The sequence below is a fragment of the Podarcis raffonei genome, chromosome 1 (genome assembly GCF_027172205.1).
Source record: "Podarcis raffonei isolate rPodRaf1 chromosome 1, rPodRaf1.pri, whole genome shotgun sequence".
Lineage (NCBI taxonomy): Eukaryota > Metazoa > Chordata > Lepidosauria > Squamata > Lacertidae > Podarcis > Podarcis raffonei.
The window spans coordinates 133,765,550-133,789,697 of record NC_070602.1 but is presented as its reverse complement, the minus strand read 5'-3'; the positions used below and the strand labels follow the sequence as shown (position 1 = coordinate 133,789,697).

The 24,148-nt window shown below is 43.3% G+C and overlaps 2 protein-coding genes across 3 annotated transcripts; one reads left to right on the top strand and one right to left on the bottom strand.

The window, feature by feature from the left end:
• Nucleotides 1-803: 803 nt before the first annotated feature.
• C1H2orf80 (chromosome 1 C2orf80 homolog) lies at nucleotides 804-11,441 on the bottom strand. The gene is made up of 8 exons (XM_053363076.1): nucleotides 11,088-11,441; nucleotides 9,856-9,951; nucleotides 9,587-9,668; nucleotides 7,981-8,067; nucleotides 6,562-6,645; nucleotides 6,083-6,160; nucleotides 2,008-2,095; nucleotides 804-910 (listed from the first exon to the last, which is right to left on the bottom strand). Exons 2-8 carry the CDS (start codon nucleotides 9,894-9,896, stop codon nucleotides 837-839), a joined length of 534 nt encoding a protein of 177 aa, XP_053219051.1. The 5' UTR covers nucleotides 9,897-9,951; nucleotides 11,088-11,441; the 3' UTR covers nucleotides 804-836.
• Nucleotides 11,442-13,628: 2,187 nt separating this feature from the next.
• LOC128400661 (uncharacterized) lies at nucleotides 13,629-23,872 on the top strand. 2 transcript variants are annotated; one of them, XM_053363052.1, is made up of 7 exons: nucleotides 13,629-13,859; nucleotides 15,305-15,459; nucleotides 16,626-16,801; nucleotides 17,507-17,633; nucleotides 19,949-20,295; nucleotides 23,309-23,417; nucleotides 23,607-23,872. In XM_053363052.1, the coding sequence occupies exons 2-7, from the start codon at nucleotides 15,318-15,320 to the stop codon at nucleotides 23,612-23,614; spliced, it is 909 nt and encodes a 302-aa protein (XP_053219027.1). In that variant the 5' UTR covers nucleotides 13,629-13,859; nucleotides 15,305-15,317; the 3' UTR covers nucleotides 23,615-23,872. The 2 variants fall into 2 exon arrangements, with proteins under 2 accessions (XP_053219027.1, XP_053219040.1); XM_053363065.1 differs by lacking the exon at nucleotides 23,309-23,417.
• Nucleotides 23,873-24,148: the final 276 nt, after the last annotated feature.

Here is a 24,148-nt window from a genome sequence, read left to right as displayed (position 1 = left end):
AATTCACAGCAAATGTGAATCTTGCATAGTTCAAGAGGGCTGTTAGTCTAGCCATCCAGAAATAGATTTGAGTAGTTTTGAACAAAACAGCATGAATGAGATAATCAAATTGATTTTTATTTGTGGCATACATTTGAGTACCACCAGAAAAAAGCACTGGAGTTGTGGAAAGAAAACAAAACTGTAAACTGCTACAACTGTTGTTAAAGCAATCTTGGAAACTCCCTGGCTCCTAGTGCTTGAAGCTCCCTTTTTTCTAAAATATGAAACTGGTAGCCAATAGGGAAAAGCAACATGTGTATGTTGTGTTTACAGAAATGAGACTTCTAAGGTTTAAATATGAGTAGAACAGAGAAGGCTAACTAAACTACAGTGACTGGGATTAGAAGCACTGGGACAACTTATCAGGGTCATGGATAGGAAGGACATCTGCAATCAAATGGCTGCATTGGAAAAATTATTGTTTTTATTTATGACACTCCCCTGCTTTTATCGACTGGAGAGAGGTTTCTGCCACAATGGTGAAATTCCAAGAGGAGGCAGAGTGTAAGTGAGATGTGCCTAAAATATCTAAATAGAGGTGGGAGATAAACACCTGTAGGAATTTCTTAAGCAACAGTGAAGCCTGTTAAATGTAAGGTTCTGAGACAGCACAGCTGTAACTTCCAACAGCACCTTAAGGCTGCAATCCTATCTGAAAGCCCATGAACTTAAGAGTAAACATGGAAAGGACCAGGCTGCCTGAAACCAGAAGCTCTGTTGTTAGTGGGGTCTAGTCTCATTTGATTTATTTGAAAAACCTACTTTCTTGAAAAACCTAAAAGTTCTGGTTGTTTCTAAATTGTGTCCATTGTTTTTCTTGAGTTGCTGGTGGCATTTCTGTTTGCTTCTGTCCTGTGGAACTTGACACCTTAAAAAAGAGAAAAGAACAGATTGTCATTCCCCCACCTCCTTTGTCATTTAACTTGAAATTGGCTGACATGTTCCTGAAACATTCCTAAGATCAACAGTGAATGTGGATGAAATGTTTTTCTGAAACTGCATACCAATCCTGGGTACTCCCTGTCTAATTCCACTACCGCCCAAGGCTGTCCTTTGATAATCTCCAAGAATTTCAAGGTGGGCAGAACTAAGAAGAACTGATCCCCTGGCAGACAGAGGTCCAGGTTCTTGTTTGACAGCTCCATGGTGTCCACCCAGGTGTGATGAGGGAGGGAAGCCCTTGTAACACCCACTCCCACCAGCTGTGAGCTGGGAAGGGAGGTGAGACTCATGCATGTTATGCGGAGCCTCAGAAAGCTGTCTCCTGTTTGGCAACAAATTGTGCCCATTTGACACAGAAACAGCCCTAAGCATGTGACTATAGTGATATCTGTCTGCTGGAAGTCCAAAGCATGCAATTCATGTAGCACATACTAAAATGAAGAATTGACTTTGAGCTAAAGGAGCCTTCAGCAGAAGCTGTGGGCAAAGTACCACAGGCTGTTTGAAAGGGCTCAGACTTCATAAATGGAAAGGCTGTGTATGCCTTCACTTTGCACCCAGTGCACTCCCACTACTGGTTTGTGAAGTTGTGTACCATGATGTTAGCAACAGTCCACACCTGCAACGTCACTGGGGTTGGCATGAAGGTCTGGGGGAAAATGTATCATGGCTGAATGATGTTTAATGAGCTAAAAATGTTCGGGCAGAAACCCAAACTCATACAAATCAACAATAATGAGCCACTATTACAATGTCTTGTCCACATTGTTGCAGTTTATCCTATCAGTTCAATTGGTCTAGTTATCTCATCATCAATCCCACTTAGGGAAAATAGCTACATCCCAAAAAAGCTGGCAGGCTATTTTTAGTTATCTCCCAATTGTAGCAGAGAGTGACTTATAGATCAGAGAGATTTGCTTGTTGGCAAAACTGAAGTAACAAGTCTTCAGAACTCCCCCCCCCCCCCCTTAACTCCATAACAACCAGTATGCAAGTTTGTGAGAGAAGGCAATATCCACTTACTCTGTTTCCTTGCATGTTCTGCAGCTTGGGGGGCGGTCAACATGGCAAAAGGATGCAGTGAGAGATTGCAAGGATGAATTCGGTGGCCCTGCAGGTTAAAGAAAGTCACTGGTACCTTACTTTCCCCCCATAACTTGTGGCAGCAAATATGAGACTACAGTATTATAAGCCATCATTTACATGCTGAGATTATTGGGAGAAACCAGAGCGAAAATGTTTGGTAACAGAATACCAGTAGGTTATTGCAATTACGGGAATAAGCACTAATTATTTATCATTCTAGTTCACCATTTCTGACTTTCCTTTTTGCAATATCTCATCAGGATTGATTTCCGCTGCTGCATTTCTCTTCTGCTATTTTCTTTAGGCACTTAACATTGGAATCTTGTTAGGATTCAATTAACATGACACCTAACACCAGGATATGTAGACTATGGGATCTTCTGAAATGTAGCCAGTGTTATTTTCCTGCAGCCTATAGCTTAGCACAGAAACATTATTTGCACACTAGATGGCATCCTATAGCTGCTCCCAATGGACAGCTCCGAGAGCAATCCACTCATTGCTCTTCCACTGTAAGACTGGTAGGAAACATTTTTAAAAGTTATAGGGTGGGGGGGACTGTACGCATTACTAAAATGTCAAGAAACATAGCAGGGGATTTAAATTTCATTTTGAAAACTGGTGTTATAACACTTATTTACACTTAACACGTCCATTAAGAGTTTGGGTGGAATCTTCGACACCTCCCTTTCCATGGAGGCGCAGATTGCAGCTATAACAAAGGCAGCATTTTTCCATCTCCGCCAAGCTAAGCAGTTGGCTCCTTACCTCTCTCGCCCTGACCTAGCCACTGTGATCCACGCGATTGGATTATTGTAACTCGCTCTACGTGGGGCTGCCCTTGAGACTGACCCAGAAACTCCAGCGGGTGCAGAATGCTGCAGCGAGACTCCTTACGGGGTCTTCGCTGCGAGATCACATTCACCCGGTGCTATACCAGCCGCACTGGCTCCCGGTGGAGTACAGGATCAGGTTTAAGGTGCTGGTTTTAACCTTTAAAGCCCTATACGGCCTAGGACCCTCGTACCTATGGGACCGCCTCTCCTGGTATGCCCCACAGAGAAACCTACGGTCTTCAAATAAAAACATCTTGAAGGTCCCAGGCCACAGAGAAGTTAGGCTGGCCTCAACTAGAGCCAGGGCTTTTTCGACTGTGGCTCCAACCTGGTGGAACACTCTGTCACAAGAGACTAGGGCCCTGCGGGACTTGACATCTTTCTGCAGGGCCTGCAAGAGAGAGCTGTTCCACCAGGCCTTTGGCCAGGGCACAGCCTGACTCCCTCCCTCGGCAATCTTCGCGGAGCTCAGGCCCAAAGGTTGCCAGTGGCTTGAATTAATTAATTTTATAATGAATGATTTTAGAGTGTTGCTTGTGCTGCACTTTTGTACGGTTTTATTGTTGTTAGCCACCCTGAGCCCGGCTTCGGCTGGGGAGGGCGGGATATAAATAAACTTTATTTATCATTATTATTATTATTATTATTAAAGCACTTCTTGTTGGCATTCGTCTCGAGAGACAGTGGAGAGCACCTCTGGGGGTGAAGCCAAAATGAAGTGACCACCCTAGGGCACAAGCCTAGGCAGTGTAGACGGAGGTTCTGGGCTGGCCAGACTACAAGACCCCCCCACCTGACCTCACTGATGGGGTCCAAAGAAAAGCCGAGCAATACATTTGGCACCAGCTTGGCTGCAGGAATTGCTGGAAGGAGGGGGACAAGGTGCCACCCCCTTAGGGACTCCACTCCAGATTTGTGTAGGGTTTACTCCTTAGCCCTTTCTTCTCCTGAAGATATACCACAAGGCGACAGAGGTTTAGGATCAGAGTTTCCCATCTCCTAGATGGGCTACCTTTCCAGCTTGACAGGCCTTCTGGACCACTGGACCCACCTTTGGTGTCATCTTCCCAGTCTGCCAAAGCCTGTCTTCACATGCAGGGGAAGTCCTTAACTTACTGAGCGTTTGAGACCCATTGGCTACCCTCACCTGGTTTAGCCGGCCAGTCTATTGTGCAGATATTTTAATATATTTTAAAATGTAGCTGGGAAGTGTTTCAGGTGAATAAAAAGGGTGATAATACTGAAGGTGTGCTGAATGGTTGTAGGGTTACCTGCCCAATACATCAAGACATATACACACTGATGTCAAAACCATGTCCATAGGGGGAAAGAGAGTAGCTGTAATAGCAACCCAGAGCTGCAGAGATTACACTACTATTTTTTTCTTTTTAAAAAGTCAGTGCACATGCTCTGAATGCTTAGGTTTAATTCCCATCATCTCTACTTAAAGGATCTTAAGTAGTCAGGCTGCATAAGATTATTCTGCCTGGGACCTTGGACAGCTGTTGCCAGCTGGGAGTAGATGGCAATAGGATAGTTGGACTAATAATCTCAGTACAACACAGGCTTATATGAATCAGATTGTGAAAAGAAATGATTGCAAAGAGTCAAATACTGAAAATCCAACCGAAAGAATGGAACATGCATTCTCCTGTATTATACAAGAGGGCTGAGCTGCTTATTTGGCCTCTGTTGCAGTCTTGCAGATAATATGAGAAGTATCTAGACCAGGGATGGGGAACCTGTGGCCCTTCAGGTGTTGGGACTTCCTATCAGTCCACAGTCAGCATGCCCAGAGATGATGGGAGCTGTAATCCAACATATGATCTAGACACCTTTCATGGGTGTGTGTAACTCAGCATCACATGTAAGGCTCCTAAGTGTTATGAATTAAAAATTTTTAGAGGGCTGGGTTGAAAATACCATTGCAGTCTGGCAAGATTTTATAGATTTACAAAGGCAAGGAGGGCACCTTATTTTCTCAGTGACTTTCAGTAAAGCTGAGCCAGAGGACAAATGGTACTTCTTTACAGAACACTCACTGATATAATATTCTTCTCCATATAGTGTCAGCTGGTATCAAGCTTTTTGTAAAGAAAAAGAAAAGAAATCTTTTCATTGCTTTCCCCCTTTTCTGCATTTTAGCCTGGGGAATATATCATATTATGCAGGAGAGAGAAACACACAAAACATTCCCAGAAGATCAATTACACAAATATAAAAAGCTTTTATATATGCTTGTATACTAGTCTTACAAAGACACTTTGTGGGTTTCTTCATGTCCCCCAGGAGCATAGAAAGATATAAACTAACTAATTAAAACTAACTGGAAAGCCCAACATGGCCAATGTGGGAACCCTAATAGCCAATAAGATTTCAGGTAATTGGCCCCAAATTAATAAAGAATGATATTATGATTTCACTTACACATACATGCTTCACACCACTTCGATATATGAAACAATGCAATATTATCATTTTTATTTTTAGCTGAACTTGTTGAAGTTATATTAAAAGTTAATGATGTTTATATGTGTGTGTATCATTTAAGCCTGGGGTGTCCAAACTTTTTCCAAAGAGGGCCAGATTTGATGAAATGAACATGCTTTTTTGGGGGGAAATAAACTGCCCCAGGGGCCAAAATTAACCAAACAGCAGGCCGGATTAGGTCCCCAAAACAGACTTTGGACATGTCTGATTTAAGCAGTGTGTGTGGCAACATCCATAGGAATAAAAGACGCTGCCTTATATCATCAAGATTATAATTGTTCATTGTGCTCACTACTGAATGCCAATGACTCTTTAGGGCAGGGATGATAAACCTGTAGTCCTCCACATTTTGTTGTTTACAACCCCCGTCACCCCGATCATTAGCCATGCTGGCTGGTGGTGATGGGAGTTGTAGTACAAACCTGATCCTTCCTTTCCTTGTTTAAGCTAGAGGTGCTGGGGACTGAATTGAAATTAACTGAAAAACAGCCATACTATAGGTAATTGCATTTGACTGCACTGATTCCTAAACTCCTTAATAGAAGCATGGGATAAACATGGGATTAAATTTATAATGCAGGTTGGGAAGGTCAGTATGAGTAGATTAATGCCCCCAGGAGGAAAGGAAGCCTGTTTGTCACACGGCCTAAAACTGGTAACAGATTAATAATGTGCATGTAACTTACTTTTGCAGAACTCTGCCAGTGGGTTGCACAGGCTCCAGTGGTATAAATCCCAATGACATCTTCAACAGGAATGCTGTTCTGTAGAAACAGTGGTACAGGCCAATTTTTGTTTTAAATATCTTTCTGCTTTTTATCTAAAACTAACTAAGGGCCCACCAAATTTGTGAGGCAGGAGAAGCAGATGGATGGAAAACTCGTTCTTTCTCCAGTCCCACTGCCCACCTCAGGCAGAGTAAGGGCACTGATTGAAAGCCAATGTTTTGTTTTGCTCTACTCCAGTAAGAGTAAAAAAAAAAAATAGAGAAAGGCAAAGTGCCGAAATAGAAGGCAAATTTTGCAACCCTCAATTTAAGAACAAACAGTAACTTGCCTGCAAGAAAAATACATCTAAAAGAAAATTTGATAACATATTTTTCCTTCTTGGGAGTCTTACACACCATTTCTGTTAAAACAATCAGTATTTAAACAAAGGATTATACCATTAGCATCCCGGCATAAGATGATAAAATCATAGCTTCTCTTTCAATTCGGTTGGGATAACCGTATCGTCGATGAAACGGTAGCTTCCTGTCCAGATGAAATCAAGAAAAAAGTAACAGGTAAATTTATCTAACAATTTATAAGTGATATGTACTGTGGTTTTCACACCTGCATGATGAAATTAAAGAGGAGGGTATCAAACCCCAAATCTTTCCTAGGTTCAGGGGAGAGTGCTAACCTCAGCCACTGCCTGGTGGGCCTTAACAATGATCAGGGCAGAAAGTGGTGGACAAGCAGATTGCTCTGCCAGCCTGGAGCTGTTGCAGCAATCACACCCAATCCTGTCACCTGACAGCAGCAGGGCTGACTTGGGATCCAATGGATCCAAAGGAGTTTTGGACTGTTCTACCTGGGATCCCATTTAAGACTTTAAAAAAGTGTGACTGTTGAATTGTGATTTATGCTCCATAGTGTTTTGGAACCGTCAAGCTATAATGTTTTTGTTTGGAGCTCTGGAATATGGACTGTTCATTCTGTTTTATAGATCTAGAGGATTGTGGAATACGGGGCAATTTCTTTAAAAAGTCTTTTCTCCCTTTGGCCTCCCGATCCCGTAAGGAATATCTGGCAAACTATGTGATGCACAAGTTCAGAGTCCTGTAGATATGTGACTCAACAAAATACAGGCCAGCTTCATGTACCAAGGGTAATGTGGGGATAAATAAGATAACCCTTATAGGTTAACACAAACCCAAATTAATCTGTATTACCAACATTTGTGGGCATGTCTCCATTCAGATCAATAGAGTTAGGGTTCCTCCAGATTGGTGTTTTATTGTGGGTGCATTTTGCAACCTATTTTTGATACAGTAATAATGCATCATTGCTGAATTTATCCTGCTTTGGTTTGTTCTGTAATGCTTCCCCATTGCCACCACATTATTGCTGTTTGGAGGGGCTATAGTGCAACAAAAGCGGAGTGTGAGAGGAATAAAAAGTTACAAGATTTCAGCAGAAAGTAACGGGATATGCACTGATTGGAAGTGAAGCAGTGTGACTACCCCAAAGCTTTTGCAGATGCAAACAGTATTGAGAGTGGAATTGCCTGTGACCACTCTGATAGCATCATGAGCACTATCAGCATGAATTTGCAATAAAAAGACCATCTGGAGGACCCCATAAATGTAAGTTTTTAAATGGGTAGTGGATTAAACATGCAGCTCCAGCCACTGCTATTTTTCTAGAAAAAGAGGTGCTGGAACTCACCATGAACGCCTCTCTTATTCTCTTATAATAGCAATGTTGCCCACCTGAGAGGTGCCGGAACTGGGTTCTGGCAAGTTCCAGCTGAAAAAGAAACCTGGCTCCAGCTTTCCTACGCATATTAACAGAATCACTACAACAGTGAGACCTTACACTTGCCTTTTTTCTTTTCCCCAAGGCATTTGAGCTTCTGAATCATTGAGCCAAGGTAAGGCAACATTTATGGCCAGGTCATAGTGAGCCTAGAAGAGAAAAAAAAAGTTTGTGTGTGATGTCAAACTACATGATTTCTTTGCACAACAGCTTAGTGCAACTCAAATGTGTTACATGTGTGATGCTGACCCACAGGGTTTGGATTGGTTTGGTCTACTTTTGGATTGCTTTAACCACCTACCCTTGAAAAGAGAACTTAGCACAGGTCAAACATGTGTGCCGTTGACTCACAGGGTCTGTGTTATCTTTGGTTAAGTTACACAGCCTATCCTGCAAATAGAGTTCCCAATAGGAAGCACTGGTTGCTGCATTGATTCAGTGCATTTGTGCAAAAGCTGAAAGTGTCCCGATTTTCCAGGGACAGCCCCTAAATTATGAAAGACATCCCAGCTTTTGATGTGATCCTGAAATGTCCTGATTTCGCCAGCCAGTGCTGCTGCTGCTGAGCTCAGAGAGGAGGATGAGCCTGTGTTTGTCCTGAGCGACAGCAGTGGCGGCAGTGGCAGAGCATCCTGTTGTCTCTCCATGGCTGCCACTGCTGGCCTGCTCCCCCTAGGAGAATTCTTTGAGGGAATGAATGTGTTTCGAATATGTTTTAAGGGTAAAGTGTGCATGCAGCCAAAGCGGCAATGTGCCATGAAAGCATTTGTTTCCTGTACTCCTGACTCACTTCTGAATGGAAGATGCCACTTTTTGGCATGTTACAATTAAATGGCCACCTCTACTGGTGGCTGTGTCCAATGAGCATGTCTGCCAGCAGCACAGAGCTGACACAATGAGCCAAAGGGTTCTCCTCCTCCACATGCAAGGAAATTACATCCTTTATACATCATTCCTTAGTGGGGGAATGAAGTTTGTCTGATTGATAAAGACATTTGATTTGTTGTTGTTGTTGTTGATTTCATTTCTATACCGCTTTATATTTTTAAGAAAAATCTCAAAGCTGTTTACAGAATACTAAAACATCAATAAAACATCACTAAAACAATCTGAACGAAGTCAAATATACAGTATACAGTCAAAGCAACATAATTAACAGAAAACTAAAACTAAAGTTTTATCTTAAAGATTACAAAATAAAACATTACAAAGGAGGACAACTACAGAATACATATTTAATGCAAAGTTAACCCAAAAAAATCTTAAACGTTTCAAAAAATAAATAAATAAAAAACATTGCTAAGTGAAGTCAAATACAAAATGCACATTTAAACAGCATTAATTAACAAGAGAATAAAATATTATCACAGTTATTATGCATATTATGGAGAGAATAAAGTATTATCATAGTTAATACGCATATTATAGATTCTCCTTCTTGCCTTATACTGAGTCAGTCAATTTCTAGCTCAGGATTCTCTACACCGAATGACTGTCTACATTGCCCCTTCATACTGCCAGGCAGGGAGCACTCCCAGTCCTCCCTAGAGATCTCAGGGATTTAACCTGCGAGCGTCTGCATGCAAAACTGATGCTGTACTACTGAACTGCAGCCTTCCCCAAAGGCCTTTGGCTAAAAGCCAGCAAGAATGTAAAGTAGTTGCTTACCAAGTCATCTAGAAAGGTAGTCTTCCTCTTTCCTTGTGGGTCAAATTCATTTTCCCGAAGTCTGACACCAACATAATCTCCCCTTCCAGGAAAAGAATAATTTTGAATTAGGACCAATGCTCAGCCACTCAGTGCATTATTATTTGTGTGCGCTGGGGTGGGAGAGGAAAGTGTGAGGTGCTATGCACATTGGGTATAAAATGCAGCTATTAGATGTAAATCTACTTTAAAGTACAGTATATAAAAAAAAGATAGAAGGTGGTACTTACAACAGTTTTTCAATCTCTTGTTTCAAACGTTTTCTCTCCATTAATTTGTGTGTTCTTTCTCCATGTGCCAGTTGCAAAGTTCCAGTTAGGTAAGAACTATGTACAATCAATGAACATAAGACATTAAGGATAGGTAAGTCAATAAAGGAAAACTAGAAGGTCATGAGATTGTAAGCTTCTCAGGGCATGTATTACAAGTTTTGCTCCTGTTGGCAATTTCAAGATACACAGCCAACTGTAGGCAGAGCTGCCAGCTTCCCTGATCAGAGGCTACTAATAGGAGCCCCTATCCTCCTCCTATGGGACACGGGCGGTGCTGTGGGTTAAACCACAGAGCCTAGGGCTTGCCGATCAGAAGGTTGGCAGTTTGAATCCCTGTGACGGGGTGAGCTCCCATTACTCTGTCCCAGCTCCTGCCAACCTAGCAGTTCAAAAGCACATCAAAGTGCAAGTAGATAAATAGGTACCGCTCCAGCGGGAAGGTAAACGGCATTTCCGTGCACTGCTCTGGTTTGCCAGAAGTGGCTTAGTCATGATGGCCACATGACCTTGAAGCTGTACGCCGGTTCCCTCGGCCAATAAAGCGAGATGAGTGATGCAACCCCAGAGTCGTCCACGACTGGACCTAATGGTCAGGGGTCCCTTTACCTTTTATCCTCCTCCTGGCATTGCCCATAATGTTACTCAGGTCTAGCAGCAGCTGCAGCATTCTTTATAAAGTTAACAGCTGCATGCTATGCAATGCACAAAGAATTTGCACATGTAATTCTACCTTGGCAACCCACTATTCCCTGTACACACCTTCCTCCAGGATCCAATAATATGAAAATCTTCCACTATATATTAATGGTACATTTCCCTACTATACATGCCCATGTATAAGGATAAGAAACCACAGAAAAAATAGAGGTACTATATTCCGGTGGTGATATTTCACTGTAAATACTGATATCACTGAATTCTATTAACAAAAACCCATCCACAGATTCCCATAACTGAAACATGAATGCGTAAACCGTATTTTAAACATATCTGATGTGTGAAAGATAATTAATTTAGCAGTTACAAGTACTTGGTATGGAAAGCAAAATTGCATGCTACCTTCTGTCCATTTAGCAGTGAGATAAATAAATTGACTGTCAGCTGTGAAAAGAATGCAACATCTTAAATAGCATCTTAAAGATGATACAGTGTGGTACTTCTACATAAATGGATGAAAAATAAGCCATTACCTCTTCCCACGCAATGGTTATTAAAAAGATTCAGGTTCTGGATTTCGTTGACTTGGTATCATTAGAAAAGCCTTCTGTCCAGATGATGTTATTCTCTTCTTGCTTGTCCTGCTGAGCCTTAACAGAAATGAAAGCCTTGCTCAGGGAAAGCAAGAGAATGAACCACTTGTCTGTTGCTTAGAAACACAATATTGCTGAACTGAATTTTTAAGAAAAAGAATACAGTACTAGCAAGCAGCTCCCCGTTGGGCTGAGCTGCTGGGCCAGAGTGCAAGAGATCCTTTTACATGCCAAGGCATTGGATTTCAAAGCTAAATGTTTTATCTGAAACACTGATAGCTGGTTGATAAATGAGAACTGGTCCCTCTTCTGCCATGGACCTTATTGGATGTAACAGTTTGCGTCAACAATCAATCACTTGCATCAAAGCAAGGGGTAAAGAAAACAAAGAATTGACATGTTCCTAGGGACACTTGAAGTCTAATCCTGTGTGGATTGAAGCACACCTAAGGCCACTGAAATCAAATGGATGTTAAGTGTGTTTAATTTAATGCAGTGTTCAACTCAACAGTATTTGTTGCATGACACCCCAATCTCTGAGTGGTGCAAGATGCCAGGGATTCCAGGTGTTTACCCAGGTTTTGTTTTTTCTCAGAATGAGGCACAGCAGAGACTGTGGTGTCTTTATGATATATGCTTTATTTTACATATATACAACCTGAGCCCATGATGGAGGGGTTCATACCATTAACACCCCAAAAAGGTCTTGCTTCTCCCATAGCCACAGCCTCGGATTCAAGCATAAATCAGGCATTCTGTCTTTCTGGCTTCCCAGCCTGCCACTTGACTCCCAGCTTCTAGCTCACATAACTCAATTCTCCACTCTGGCACAGAGCAACTTCCTTTGTTACCTTAATGACCCATACTCAGGCCACTACCTCACCAGGAAGCTAGCCTCTCTTATTTCAAGAATTCAAATCCTTGTTTTACCACTTTCATCACTTGCTGGATCCAGGAATTAGAAGCCTACCCCTGCTGCCCAAACTCCTAACAGTATTATACAGAATATGAATATCATGGTCCGGTTCACGGGCGATCAAAGTCCCGGCAGGGGACGTCAGGACCGGGGGCAAGATGGTGGGGTAGGAGCAGGAACAGGAGTCCAAAAGCCAGGAGTCAGAAAGCCAAGAGTCTGAGGGTCAGAGAGCCAGGAGTCAAGAAGCCAGGGGTCCAAGGGTCAGAAAGCAAGGAGTCAAGGGTCCGAGGATCAAAGCAGCAGGGAGTCAAGAAGCCGAGGTTCAAGGATCAGGAAGCGTCTTGCTGTGGCAGAGCTGAAGGGAAATGCTGACCTTATAACTCTTCCCAGCTCTTGCCACCAGGTGCTGTGAGTTACCAATCGGCCTCACATGTGGGGCTGCACCTTGCCTTTCCAGAACAAACTTAGGAAGGCCCGTCCTGCAGAGTCCGATTGGCCACAGGGCCTGGCTCCTGCACGCACCCCTGACAATGAAGACCAATTGCGATTTTTGTGTGTGTGAATGCAGGTGCAAAAACTTGTTGAAATATGTGACAGCTGCTACAAACTGACTAAAGCGGCACTCTCTCCATCCAACAGTGGGATTAGATCAAACGTGCATGGGATTGCACCTTTAGAACATGAGCTGCTGCAGAAGTCCGCAGTGCTATTCAAAGTAAACGTGGGGCAATTCGCATGGGGGAGCAGCCCACGTTTTCCTGCCAGGGATCTTGGCACACCTTTTGTTGATCTTGGCACACCTTTTGTCGATCTGCCCAGCCCTGAAGCCACCAGCATCTCTGCTGGGTTTGGCCCAGTGCTTTTTTTCTGGGGGGATGCAGGGGTATCCCTAAACATTTTGTGAATCTAAGTTTGGCCTCATTGAGGGGCAGTATTTCAACATGAGTAGGAAAATGAGAGCACCCCAAACATTTTTTTTAGAAAAAAAGCACTGGTTTGCCCCAAGACATTTTGGCACCTGAGGTAAACCACAAAATGGCATTCTCTTGGTCCTCGCCAGGGGCGAGCGAAGATCAGGAACAAGGGAAGAAAGTAAAGGTCTGCTTTGAGGTCTGCTGCCCCTGTGAATGCTGCCGCCTCGCCTCGCCTCACTGGCAGGCCGGCCCTAATCTCTGGGCAGAAGCTGCGCGGGTTTCCATGGCGACGCAGCCCGCTCACCTCGAGGGAGCTAGGCCTCGCCCTTCCCTCACATGCGGGAGGAGGCAAGCCGGCCTAAGGGCTGCCGGAGGAACAGAGCGGCCGCGCAGAGCGGCTCTTAAGAGCGCACAAACAACAACAACAACAACAACAACAACACGTTTTTATTTATTTTGTTCCTTTTGAAATTTAGGACAGGAAACGCCTCAGCCCCTCAAGGAATTCTGGGCGCTGTAGTTCGTGGAAGGTGAAGGGGGCGGAGTCAGCGCAGCGGCTGACGGAAGGGCCAATCCCGTCGCTCGGAGCGGATCACATGATAAAGTCCAAACCCAAACGCGGTTTTTGCTTATAGCGCTGCGCGCAGGATGTTGCAGAGGAATTAGAAGAAAGGACAGGCGAGAGAAAGAGCGAGGGCGGGCTTTCTTCATCCAGGGCACTAAGGGGTTCGGGAACCCTAGCGCATCTTTGTTGCTGCTGTTGTTTTCTTTCAAAATGAAGTTCTAACTACAGTCTCGCTTTTCGGAGGAGGCTGAGAGGCCGCTTGGAGGATTGAACTGGGTTGCCTGAGGGAGGGGTATTTCATTTTTTGAATGAAAGTGGTAAGTATGTTTTCCTTGTAATTTAATGGTTATGATTCGGGGGCGGGGGTGTGTGTATATATCTGCATGTACAACACCGCCACCTTAGCCTTAAGTCCTTTGCTTCCTCAGCCACGTTTCTTTTGCTTAATTCTGCTTAAAAATGCACTTATTATTTATTAAACGTATGGGGCAGCCTTCACCCGAAGACCCCGAAGGGCAGTTCACGACAGAAAAATACAGGATGAGGATACAAAACACATAAAACAGAAACAAGCCAGTAACCCCCCTCGCACAAACACATTTCAAAAGCCGAATGCCTGGTTGAAGGGAAACGTTTTTACCTGTCACATAAAGATATGTGGTTTGGGGGCTGCACGGTCACGGGAAAAAACAATGCTGTCCAGGGTTGTAAAGACTGCGGAGAGAATAATTGGGTGCACTCTTCCCACCTTGGATCAAATCTATGCTTCCAGGTGCCATAAGAAAGCTGCAGAGATAGCGCAGGATAGTTCGCACGCCAGAAATGATCCCTTTAGCTTCGGCCTTCTGGAAGAAGGTACAGGGTTATAGGACTAGCCGCCTGAGAAACAGTTTCTATCCAAATGCGATTTTGGTTTTTAACGCAGTGTAAGGAGTCTCTGGAGGATGCGGGTGGCGCTGTGGGTTAAACCACAGAGCCTAGGGCTTGCCGATCTGAAGGTCAGCGGTTCGAATCCCCGCGATGGGGTGAGCTCCAGTTGCTCGGTCCCTGCTCCTGCCAACCTAGCAGTTCGGAAGCACGTCAAAGTGCAAGTAGATAAATAGGTACTGCTCCGGCAGGAAGGTAAATGGTGTTTCCGTGTGCTGCTCTGGTTCGCCAGAAGCGGCTTAGTCATGCTGGCCACATGACTCGGAAGCTGTCTGCGGTCAAACGCCGGCTCCCTCGGCCTATAGAGTGAGATGAGCGCGCAACCCCAGAGTCGGTCATGACTGGACCTAATGGTTAGGGGCACCTTTACCTTTTAAGGAGTCTCTATAGGAGTGTATTGTATTTTTAAAATGGGGTATCAGAGTTTTTAGGGGGCTAACCAGGCTGGGATAGCTGAGATAGCAGACTTGTTGGTTTTGAAAGTCTTATGTAGATTATTTTCTTTTCAATTTCGGTGTTCTGTATGGAACAATGACAATAAAGATTATCGTATTGTATTGTAACTTGTTTCACAGTAAGCATATACACTGGGCTGCACAAGTATTCTGTCTCGGCAGAGGTTTGCAAATGCGTGAACAAATCGCTTGATTTCTCTATGCTTCAGTCTGGTCTATGCAATGCAACCATGTGGTAGAGCAGAGGAAGTCCCTTCAGACTCCAAAGGGGCCTGGAGTATAAGTCAGTGCCAACATAAAAGTAATATAATGATGGTAGAGTATTTTGCAAATATAAAGAATGATAATGGCAGACTTTTCTTTTTCTGAACAACTGGCAGGACTGCCTGAAAAATGTCACTTCAGGCACTTGAAGAAACATCCATTTCCTTCACAAGTGAAGTCAGGGAACGGATGAAGGAAAAGAAAAATGGTGCATTGAAGACGGCAAAGCTGAATGCTTCTCTTGCATCAAAGATCAAAACCAAAACAATAAGTAAGTGGCAGTATTTAAAAATAATTTGTTATGCTTGAGCTCTGGCGCTTCACTGGAGACCTTGACTATTCTATTGGGGTGAGTTAAAAGACAAGAGTTGCTGACCTTTTACAGCCTAAGTGAATGTGACTAAAGTGGTCATCAAACTCATGCATACATACTGCACTTACACACAAAATCATAGAATTGTAGAGAGTCATCTAGTCCAACCCCCTGCAATGCGGGAATCTCAGCTAAAGCATCCATGGTAGATGGCAATCCAACTCCTGCTGAAAAAACCTCCAACAGGTTGGCGCTCTCTCTCTCTCTCTATCTCTCTCTCTCTCACACACACACAGGCACACACTCATCCCTGTCAGCAATGGGCTGAGGCGAGTGGTTTAAATCAATCACATGGCTGGGCTATGGGGCGATTTCCCCATCACAGAGCTGAGCTTACATGCTGGAAAGGTTTAATCTTCAACTGCAAGCACAGCCAATATAGGGCATTATCAGAACAAAAGCCTTTTAGGACCTATTTCCCCCCACCTGTTCCGCACAGCAAAACCACAGATGGTGCAGCTTGAGTTGGTTATACAGATGGAGTGCGGTGTACTGTATTTGCATGAGTCTGGTTCAGGGAACGCCAGCCTTGATGCTGGTGCATATCCCTGCAATGTGGAGAAACACTAGGTTTCTGTAAATGGAGGAGAGAAGATGATAACCCTGGTGTTAGCAGGATTGGGGAAGATTTGACCACTCAAGAAAAATGGCACAGGAAGTGATTTATAAGTATCACCACTGGCCTTAGCTGTGTTTTCAGTCCCAGTGAAGTGGCATTTGACAGTTCTTTGGCATTTTTGTGTTCTTTGAAAAAGATGTATGATTTATGGCACAGGTCTTATGACTCTAAACAGCAGCATAATCATAGTGATTGAAACTGCATTTGTTCAACCTTGCCAAGCCACTGCTGATTGCCCAGGGGGAGACCAGTAAGAATTTGCTTCATAATATACAGCTGTGGTGGGGTACACAGGTTTCCTATGTTGATTGGAGCTAACCTACGAATTTTGGCTGCCGACTTCTGTTGTTCTTGTCTTGATAAGGCAAAATTTTGGAAAGGGTTGGCCAGTAAAGCTAACAAAACCCACCCGTTTTCCTCTCTCTCCCTCTTTTGAAAAATACAGATAACTCCTCTATAATTAAGTTCTCCCTAAAACAGAACAACAAAGCATTGGCTTTAGCTCTCAATGGTGCAAAGGGAGCCAGTCAAAGACTAACTGCTGAAAAGATGCTACTGCAAAAAGAAGTGGAGTCGTGTCACTTTGAAAATGCTTCACTGCGCCGAAAGCTCTTCTCTGTGGTACAGTATTTGCAGCCATGTTATTTGTCTCTGTGGTAACTGGAACCTTTTCTTCAATGGTGCTTAAACCAGGGGTGAAACTAGGCTTTATTTTACCCGGGTCAAAGACCCAGTTTGGCATGCGCGCACACATGGACACCCACCCATTAGCATTTGGGAAGGGTGTAACGAGGAATTGGGTGTCTTGAGTCACAGAAGGCTGGATTAGGGAACCTTGGTCAAGGGAATACACACATTGACATGGCATATCCTACAAATTCTTGATAAGGTCCATGAGAACCAAAGTCATAAGAAACAAGAGAGGCAACTGTAGAGAAACAAATTTTGTTAAATTTTGGAAGCTCTTGTTACTAATTTATGGATTAAGATTCATGGATTAATTAATAGGTTAACATACTTTACAACACAGCGATAAAATCGTATTTAAAACTATAAAAAACCCATAGGGAAATTATTAGGAATGTTATTTATGTTAATTTGTATACTGCCCCTCTTCCAAAGATCTCAGGGCAGTTCACAGCATTAAAATTCAAAATGAAAACACAGAATGCATAATGAAAACAAGAACATTATTCTAATTGTTTCTTTGAAAATACTGTAAAGAGTCTTTAACCTAAGCTTTCCAATGCTTATTAGGCCTGGTTTGCTTGTTTTTTATTTAAACTTGATAGGTTTTAAAATGTTAACCTTTTTGTTTGTATGCAGAACAAATCTATTCATGAACTGCACCAATATATGAACAGCCACTTGCAAATAGCAATCCAGCTGAGCAGACCTCAGGATGAAGAGGAAGGCACTGCATTGGCACCTGATCGGGACACGCCTTTTGGTGGTATAACAGAGCTTTTATCATATAATAACTTCTATTTTGGCTGTATGCGGCAGATATCTGGCAGGCAACCCCAACAACCTTCAAACATCTCTTGAAAACCTTTTTATATGCTGAGAAATCTATTTGTTGAATTTCTTTTTAGGTGAGCCACTCATTCTTGTGATGATTCTATATTGTTTTATGATTTTTATTTTGTGCACCTCCTTGATATATTATGTGAGTGGGTGGTATAGAAATACTTCCATAAATTAAACATAGCACCCTCTGTATGAGCGAGAGACACATGTTAACTGGAAAGCCATATGCTTGGGACGGCCACACCTGTGGTCTTGGGAGTAAGCCTACTCAGTGGGATTTACTTCTGAATAACCATGTATAAGATCAGGCTGCACATTTTATTCATTGCCTGAGCTTATGTGGTGCTGAGGTTGTCTCTTCCTTCTAACTGCAGATGTGGTACAGAATCATTTGAGGACTATTTCCAGTTACTTCTGGCTCAACCTGACACTGGAACTGCCTGTATTCTGTACTTTGCAGTGCAAGATGGGAATCTGCGTCTTACTTATGTATTTATTTACTGTGCCGTTGGGTGTTGGCAGTATACCAGTCAGGAATGCACAATTCCGTTCCTTTTCAGTACTGGGCAATAGGTTCAGTGTGCATCATGCTTAATTATTCTCTTACAATCCTGTGAGCATTTGGGGGAAGAAATAAGAGCCAAATCTCTATAACCTTGTCTTTAGGGTTTGTTTAGTCCCAAGTGGTGGTCCTTAAGTTAAAGTCAGTTGTGGGCTGTGGATAAGGAATGGCAAGCAGATTTGGCCAAGATGGAACTCCACCTATTGCATCAGACTGTGAGTGTTACACTCAATGTAGGCAACATTAAAAGGCATAGCTTTGCCTGTCTTCAGTACCAAATACCATTTTTCCTAAGCAGGCAATTTTTTTTTTCTGATGAGGGCTGTGTTCCCATGAGGGAATTGCATGTCAGCTGGCAGAAGAGCTGAGTGGGGACAGAGTGGAAAGTAGGCAGGGCTGCTTCCCCCTTTTTCTGCTGCCACCTTCCTTCTTCTCACTCCCCCTTCATGCAGTGGGAGCCACAGCTTGTTTTGCCTGAGGTTTGATCAGATTGCTTGCAGTGGGCTTTTAGAGTTAGGTCTAGAATTGTATACAGTGGTACCTCGCAAGACGAATGCCTCGGAAGACGGAAAACTTGCAAGACGAAAGAGTTTTTCGTTTTTTGAGCTGCTTCGCAAGACGATTTTCTCTATGGGCTTGCTTAGCAAGACGAAAACGTCTTGCGAGTTTGTTTCCTTTTTTCTTAAAGCCGCTTGAAGAGGTGCAGTTGCGACGGACCGTGCTTCGCAAGACGAAAAACCGCGCAAGATGAAAAGACTCGCGGAACGAATTAATTTCGTCTTGCGAGGCACCACTGTAAAAGAATGCCTTGCTGTTTAATGTGTGCTTTAAAGAACAGCAAAGACTTTGTGCCCAATTTAAGTGCCATTTGATGGTTGCCACCAAAAAGCTTTTGTAATTACAGAATGGGCATAGATGTCAACACACACACACACACACTTAGAAACAATTTTATGCACGCTTATGTGGGTTAGAAAGCTGGCTTGTTGAAGCTAACTAGATTCACCACTAACTGGAGCCAGTGTGGTGTAGTGGTTAGGAGCGATAGACTCGTAATCTGGTGAACCGGGTTCGCTTCCCCGCTCCTCCACATGCAGCTGCTGGGTGACCTTGGGTTAGTCACACTTCTCTGAAGTCTCTCAGCCCCTCTCACCTCACAGAGTGTTTGTTCTGGGGGAGGAGGGAAAAGGAGAATGTTAGCCGCTTTGAGACACCTTCGGGTAGTAATAAAGCGGGATATCAAATCCAAACTCCTCTTCTTCTAACTACAATTTCCGGTTCAGACAACATGGGACGCCACAATTAACTGAAAATGGAAACAAATTCTTCTGAACTCCTTGGTTGTGCGAGGGAAATGAAAAATGCATGAGTCCAGGAAGCGGCTAGGCTCATTTGCATACTAAACATTGCCACTGTTTAGCATAATGTCTGAATATTAATTGTGGGGCATGGCACACAATGTGAAGGGGGGGAGGGTTGTGGCTTTAAAGCTCTATTTTGGGGCTTCCTGGAAGCATCTGCCTGGTCTCTGTTGGAAGTGAGATGGACCTTTGGTTAGACTGAGAACTACTTTTCTTGCTTTCTTACCGCACAAGCTTAATGGAATGTTCATGGATTCTTTTTTTAAAAAAGCAAGTATGTGTTCACCTACTAAATTCAGCTATTTGTCATTGTAGGAAACCTTTTGAGAAGACAACAATGTCCCAGGAGCGGCTTGCTGTCCGTCCTGAGTAACAGTTCACCTCTGCAGCACTGTGAGGTGACTACGAGACCACTCAGTGGTAGCGTGTTGTTATCAGGTGGTCACGTGACTCAGAGGAGGAAACGCAGAACAAGCTCATCAGCTGCAACTGGAGGTGATTCTCAAAAGAAGTCCTCAGAGATGCTTCAGTGGACAAAGGAATCGGAGCAGGTTGTTAAAGAGTATTTTGAAGTCGGTCAGGTTGGTGAGCTTTTGGCACCAGACACCAATAATAAAAGCTATGAGACGATCAAAGCCAATGAAACCACAGCTGTAAAAAAAGTGAGTATGGGGAATGTGCACAGGAGGTCTTCTGCTGTCAGGCAGTCGAAAGGACATTTGGTTAATTATAACAGTGGAATAAGGAATACTTTTGTGGTAGTACCATACAAAACCTCTGAATCGAACAGTAGCGCGATGACAATTCCGGAGCCTGCACGTCACACTGAAGAGTCAAGTCAAGTCGATTCTCTGGACCGCTGCGGTCAGAAGGAGGCAGATAGTACCCAGCACCGTGATAAAGGCAGAGGTTGCAGATTGACATATGTAGTGCACCAGACTATTCCAAAGCAGGTAGATGACTGCAACACTTTGACTCAGGAAATTGGAAAAAGAACATTCTTGGAAAAAATGAAGAATTCAGAAAGTCAGTTCCAAAATCCAGATACTATCTCATTAAGCAATAAACTACAAGATAAAAAGAGCCATGCCTGCAATGTGAAACATACTTCCCAGTGTTCTGATAAAACCAGGGATTGCAGAAGGACCTATGTAGTGGACCAGACTTCTCTAAGCAATGTAGATGACTGCAACGCTTTGACTCAGGAAACAAAAAAAAGAACATTCTTGGAAAAAATGAAGAATTCAGAAAGTCAGTTCCAAAATCCAGATACTGTCTCATTAAGCAATGTGAAACATACTTCCCAGTGTTCTGATAAAACCAGGGATTGCAGAAGGACCTATGTAGTGGACCAGACTTCTCTAAGCAATGTAGATGACTGCAATGATTTGACTCAGGAAACAAAAAAAAGAACATTCTTGGAAAAAATGAAGAATTTAGAAAGTCAGTTCCAAAATCCAGATACTATTTCATTAAGCAATGTGAAACATACTTCCCAGTGTTCTGATAAAACCAGGACTTGTAGAAGGACCTCTGTGTTAGAGCTAGGTCCTTTAGATTATCAGAACAGTTCTGCTCCCCTTGCACATGAAGGAAATGCACCCTCGGAAAACTTAGAGGATCGAGGAATTGTGTTCCGAAGTCCGGAGTTTAGTTTGTTAAGCAACAAGGCACCACTGCATGCTCTTGGTACAAAACAGTTGGTTGGTTTCCAAAAGCAGATTCCTGGTGAAGAAGCAACACTGGATCTGAATGTGAAGCATAAAAAACCCAAGACGACGACCCAGGAAATTTGTTTACAACAGGAGATCAGTGAGATGGAGCTACAGAGCTTCAATGTTGATGTGCAGCCACAAGAAACCAAGGCTAAAGAAGGGCACAAACACGAAACAGTTAAAGCGGGCAAGGATAATTCAGGGAAAGAACATGGGGAAACAGACACGGGTCTGAGTGCTCAAAGAGCCAATAAAAGGAAGAGGAAGAATTTGAGTTTCACTTCTCAATCGGCAAGTCAAGCAGATGCAACCCCTGTTTTCTCTCTAGGGAATGTGCAGTCTGCATTTATAGGTTCAGGTTCCAGGACTCAGCAAGATTCTTTCCATAAGGATCTTCCTAAGGCTTCACCTCTGGCTGATTCTGTGGCAGTATATCCCAAAACTCCTGAGTCTTCTACAGTTGGTCTTTCGAAGACCACCTTACCTTGTTCTTGTAGTTCTGTTCAGTCACATTATGCACTTCAAGATCAAGTAAGCCCAGAAAGAAACTCGTCTCTGCCCAAAGTCTCAACAGCCTTAAAAAACAATTCAAAGCAAGTGGCTTCTGGCAGATGTGAGAAAAAGACAGCACATGCAATTCCTGAAACCTTGCAAAACACAGCACAAGGAAAAGGTGAGTGATGAAAAGGGGCTGTTGATGTTCAATAGGTGAATTGCTGTGGGGGGGGCATGAAGCCCTCCATCTAAATCTCGGCATTTATCTCTTTCTGTGTGCAAATCTGTGCACTCCTATTGGGTTTGCCTGATTTGAGCTAACCTGCAGATCTGGTTTTCTCTCCCAACCAGCCCAGAGCTTTTATTGCTCTGCACCTAAAATGAAAGCTAGACTGCAGTATAGTGGCAGCTCACTGTGAGAAAGCTCAGGAAAGCAAAAGGCCTATGGTCGGATGGAAGTTTGCCCCATACATGTGCTAGACATTTGCCAATGCAAAAAGTGAAGAAACAGATGGTTTTTTGTTTTTTTCACCGTGATTGGAGGGGGATGGGAGTCGAGCTAAGAAACACAATAGCTGCTTTGTGCTCCCTTACAATATCCATAAATTGCCCAAAGCCAAGAATCAAAGATGCGAGCAAAGGATAGTATGCTGGTTTTATCTCCTGCTTCTTAACCTTGTGTGAATTATTATTATTAGGTATTAAGGGCATGTCCACAAAGGAACTTCCTTTGCTGCTGTGCTTCTGCTTTAGTGGAAGAAGAGAAGTATAGGAAGTAATATTTATGTTAAAGAGGTGCCCTGAAATCCAGAGATGTTTTGCACAAGTTGCATGTGTGCTGCATGTGTGAATCTCTGAATGATACCTTGTCTGGGAAATAAACCTGCACCTTTGGGAACAGGAGAACATTAGTAACCACTTGCTGTTGGAAACAATGTGGAATTTAAACTACTGCTTTTGAAATAAAACCCAATTTGGTAGCCAATCAGGTCTAACATTGAATTCTCAATTGACTCTGGATATTCAGAGTTTAGATACGCAGGTGGCGCTGTAGTCTAAACCACTGAGCCTCTTGGGCTTGCCGATCAGAAGGTCAGCGGTTCGAATTCCTGTGACGGGGTGAGCTCCCGTTGCTCTGTTCCTGCTCCTGCCAACCTCGCAGTTTGAAAGCACGTCAAATTGAAAGTAGATAAATAGGTACCGCTCCGGTGGGAAGGTAAAGTATTCCGTTACACCAGAAGCAGCTTAGTCATGCTGGCCACATGACCTGGAAAAACTGTCTGCAGACAAACGCCGGCTCCCTCGGCCTGTAAAGTGAGATATGCGCCGCAACCCCAGAGTCGTCTGCGACTGAACTTAACGGTCAGGGGTCCTTTACCTTTACTCTGAGTTTATTTATTTTTAATAGGTTTAACAGGGAGTCTCAGTGTAGCTTAAGCAGTGATCAATTCCTGACTCTTCACAGAGCACAAGGTCCTGCAAGATTCAACCAATTCTGTACCTCTGGAATCACCTCCAATACGGCCAAGAAGACGGACAAAAGAAGTTTGCTATGTGCTGCCCAAGATTAACACGTTAGTATTCTGTTTGATGCCGAGTGCCCTTTTATGAGAGAGGGAGTCGAAATACAGATCATGGGAATCCTGTGCTGTCTGTGGCCTGAAACCTTGACTGTCTTGCTGGGGGTGCCGTTTTCCGAAATATAAAAATCAAAAACAGTCTGTGCAACAAATTATATTGCTTCTCTCTCTTCTCTGCTGCAGCAAACTGAGGAGCGGTGACCCATTTACATTTTCTATCTACCCCGGGTCCCCTGTGTACAACACTAAAAGAAAGAGGTTGCCCAGAGGATCTGGAAAGTCCAAGGCAACCTAAAAAGAGGAAATCGACCCTGTTGCGAATTCACGGTTTTTAGTAGGAAACAAGTATGTTACTGTTTAAAAAAGCTTTGGGGTCTCCTGTATTCCCCCTTACCTAGTCTTTTTTGTTGTGGTATTTGCATTTCAGAAATAAAACAGTTCCACATGAAGTTCAATTGGATGTTTGAAAGCCTGTCAGAACTCAAGGAGTGTAGAACGTTTAACATTTTATTGAGTTGTAGATCATCTTATTCCAAACAATATATGACTATTAGCTTGCATGAAAGTGTCGAAAGCTGAGTTCCAGGGAAGACATGACCCCATTTAAATGCTGCTTAGGCCATGCACTAGATCTGCAAGTTACCCAGCTATCCTACACCTGTTCCAAGTGCAAGGATTATTTTGTAAATTGAACTACAGTTTACCAGTTGTCTCCTTACAATTCA